At 42.9% G+C, this 3,442-nt stretch overlaps 1 protein-coding gene across 1 annotated transcript; it reads left to right on the forward strand.

Annotated features, from left to right (window-relative positions):
* The first annotated feature begins 384 nt into the window (after nt 1-384).
* LOC121814324 (NAD(P)H dehydrogenase [quinone] 1-like) lies at nt 385-2,110 on the forward strand. Its single transcript, XM_042219769.1, has 6 exons — nt 385-514; nt 669-833; nt 908-1,038; nt 1,393-1,500; nt 1,576-1,677; nt 1,754-2,110. Exons 1-6 carry the CDS (start codon nt 430-432, stop codon nt 2,051-2,053), a joined length of 891 nt encoding a protein of 296 aa, XP_042075703.1. The 5' UTR covers nt 385-429; the 3' UTR covers nt 2,054-2,110.
* Nucleotides 2,111-3,442: the final 1,332 nt, after the last annotated feature.

A 3,442-nucleotide genomic window follows, 5' to 3' on the forward strand; every position in this document is an offset into this window, starting at 1 on the left:
GTGTGTGTGTGTGTGTGTGTGTGTGTGTGTGTGTGTGTGTGTGTGTGTCCTCTTGTATAGTTTATATCAGTGGTTCTGAGACTGCAGGACTTGGTCAAACATCCAACATTGGTCCAAGTTGAACACCAATCATCACAGGAGATGATGGAGAAAAACTGAGGTGAATATTATTTATAAGAGAAAATTAAAAAACAGAATGAATATAATGAACTGTTATACATTTATGCTGTGTTTCAACTGGGATGAACATTCAATTTAGTCTGAGTGTTACTCCCACTAAAATATTTTCCAGTTTTAGTAATAAATAGGAAACCTGAGTGAAAATCCCAGCAGCTGGCTGACTCATGACCCTGATTGCTGATTGACAGCACCTGTGTGAAGTAGTGCTCGAAGTGTGTATAAAAGCAGCAGACTGTGTTTTGTTTCAGTATGAGTATTTTTTTTTCCCTCCTGTTCCTACGTCAGCTAGTCAGAAAACTCATCAGTTACAGTTGTGCACCAGTTTTGAGAATGGGTAAGAGGTTTTCTTCCTGGTAACTGCTGAAACTTGTTTGGTTTCTAATTGTGAAAGTGTTTGGTTTTTGTTTTGGCTGTTTCCTTTGGCAATTAATGTGAAATATTTGTATGTGACTGGAACTCTATCAAATCTTTATTTTTTGGCTTTGCAGCCAAGAAAGTGCTGATTGTGTATGCCCATGAGAGCCCTGCCTCCTTCAATGCTGCTGCCAAAGATGCTGCTGTGGCAGCTTTGACTGCTCAAGGCTGCACTGTAGAGGTGTCTGACCTGTACGCCATGAAGTTCAAAGCTGCTGCTACTACTGAGGACATCACTGGTATACAAATATTCTGCAGTATAGCAATGCTTTGATTGTTGCTTCAGTTGTAAATACTGTAGCTTTATTTGCAGGTGGAGTGAAGGATGCTGAGAACTTCTGCTACGCAAAGGAGATCAAATTGGCATCAGAGGAGGGCAGACTTGCAGATGACATCAAAAAAGAGCAGGAGAAGCTCAAGGAGGCAGACCTTGTCATCTTTCAGGTAGTGTCTGACTGGAAATGTCTTTGTGATAGGATGAAGGGTGTCCACATCACAGTGAATGTACATTTCAAAACAGACCTGCACATATTTTATTCTATTAACATCAGCCACTGCACTGTGAAAGATTCTGTTCTGGTGCTACCAAAATACTGTAGTTCTGTAATTTGCATATGGATGTATATCTAAATTGGATACACTATACAATGTAGAAGAAATATCTTCACGTAGTATGGTTAAGTAAACCGCTTATTTTATTTCTTCTGTGTGTACTTTACTGCTGCAACAAAGTGAATTTCACATTCTCTTGCAGCTAACAGGTGTCATCAAAAATGACCATTAAACCTGTGTTCCCAGTTCCCCATGTACTGGTCATCTGTTCCTGCAATCATGAAGGGGTGGATGGATCGGGTGTTGGGCTTTGCCTACGCACAGGAGAAGCGGTACAGTGAGGGCATCTTCAAGGTGAGAGCTCCACCAACATGTCTGTGTTCAGGCTGTGTCCTCTCCCTCTTTGCTCACTCCTTGCTCTCTGTACAGGACAAGAAAGCCATGCTGTCCTTCACCACTGACTGTCCTGAATCTGTGTACAGTGACACTGGCATCAATGGTGACATCAATGTCACACTGTGGCCACTGCAGGTGAGGTCTCACTATAAACAGAGCCAAGCATGAAATGATCTGTCATGTGGTAACAGCTGCTCCTCCCTGTGTGCAGAACGGGATCCTGAACTACTGTGGCTTCCAGGTTTTTGCCCCTCAGATCTTCTGGGATCCTGCTACTGGTTCTCCTGAATCTCGCAGCTCCATGCTGGAGGGCTGGCGCACACGGCTGCAAAACCTCTGTGGGGAAGCCACTGTGTACTTTGCTCCCTTGGACTACTTTGACAAGGAGAAGGGTTTCCTGCTGAAGCCTGAGGTCAAAGAGAAATATGCCAGCAAAGAGTCTGGCCTCACAGTGGGGATCCACATGGGCAAGCCACTGCCAGCCAACAGCCAGACCAAGGCCGGGGTCTGATGATGGAGTGGGTCCATGTAATGTCTTGATCTTAAAATAAAGCCTGCTTTATTCAAACTTTGAGCAATGAGTTATAAATGCACCACTTGGGTTTCATACATGTTATCCCTCTAGAACATGATGTATACTACCACAATGTAATGATGGTTCTAAGTCCTTATAGGATCCAGTCATGTATGGCTTTAAATGTGATGGGGAACTGAGTTTGGGGGGGGCTGGCTATGGTTCCACATGCTAATGCAAATCCCTATTCTAATAAGAACACACAGGTGTTTGGGGAGGGGGGGTGACCGTACACCAAGGTTGAAAGCAAGAATGACACCTGACCACTGCTGTAGATCAGGTGACTGCAAGCCCTATTGCGCCTCACTGCCTATACTACAGGCTTTGGCTGGGTTTCGCATGAACGCAGCTTTAATTCAATTTTATTTATATAGCGCCAAATCACAAAAGTCGTCTCAAGGTGCTTCATGGATCCCACTTTCAGCAGTATGTGTTCTTTCTGTCCTAGATGCAGTTTACACTTTACCATTGCACTGTTGACATTTCTGTGAGGTAAAAATGTCTATTGCCACTGTGGGCCCTTCCACGATTTTGTTCCTTCCGCACATGAACTGAAATCAGCTGACTGTGATGCCAGTGCACAGGAAGAGTAATGCATGTTTAATATTTAAAGATTGTTTGTCCTTTTTCTAATATTTGTACTGAAGGCTTTTGAGCATTTCTATTCCCCTGCCACCGGTTGGTCAAGCAAATCCATCATGTGAGAGGCAATAGTTTTGTGTACCAAGTTCAACCAAGATTTAGCCAGTCATGTGCTCCTCCACTACCAAGAACTGTAGAAGCCAATCACCTCTCGCTGCAGTGGAAGCACACTAACTGTACTGAAGGCTAATCAACATTTATATGTAGTTCACTTAGCTGCTTTTTAAAAAGTAAGAGCCAAGGATGTCAGAATAGCTCATTTAAATGCGTGAAAGTCGATCAAATAATACAGTTAACTGCTTCTAAAACATTACTGGGAAATAGTATAACAGAGAGGCAAAGCTCATATGAAAAGTAGACACAGACTTCAACTTCCTTTCATTTAATTCAGTTTTGCTAAATGGAAGTTCATGGTATAGTGGTAGAATACAGGGATACAAAGACTTTGTTGCCACCAGAGATGGGCAGTAACGCGTTACTTGTAACACGTTACTGTAATCCGATTACTTGTTTCAAGTAACGAGCAAAGTAAGGGATTACTATTGCAAAAATGGTAATTAGATTACCATTACTTTCCCGTAGGAACGCTGCGTTACTGCGTTACTAAAACCGTGATTTCCGTGCATCATATATCGAGTACGGGAGAGAGTATGAGCGTGCAGCGTTTAAAGCGTGGACGTACTG

This window comes from Haplochromis burtoni, unplaced genomic scaffold (genome assembly GCF_018398535.1).
Source record: "Haplochromis burtoni strain Fernald_Lab_line unplaced genomic scaffold, NCSU_Asbu1 Contig_37, whole genome shotgun sequence".
Lineage (NCBI taxonomy): Eukaryota > Metazoa > Chordata > Actinopteri > Cichliformes > Cichlidae > Haplochromis > Haplochromis burtoni.

Coding starts and splice junctions, on each gene's coding strand:
- LOC121814324 (XM_042219769.1), top strand. CDS start 430: ATGAGTATTTTTTTTTCCCTCCTGTTCCTACGTCAGCTAGTCAGAAAA. Junction 834..907: donor TACTACTGAGGACATCACTG/GTATACAAATAT, acceptor CTTTATTTGCAG/GTGGAGTGAAGGATGCTGAG. Junction 1,501..1,575: donor ACAGTGAGGGCATCTTCAAG/GTGAGAGCTCCA, acceptor CTCTCTGTACAG/GACAAGAAAGCCATGCTGTC.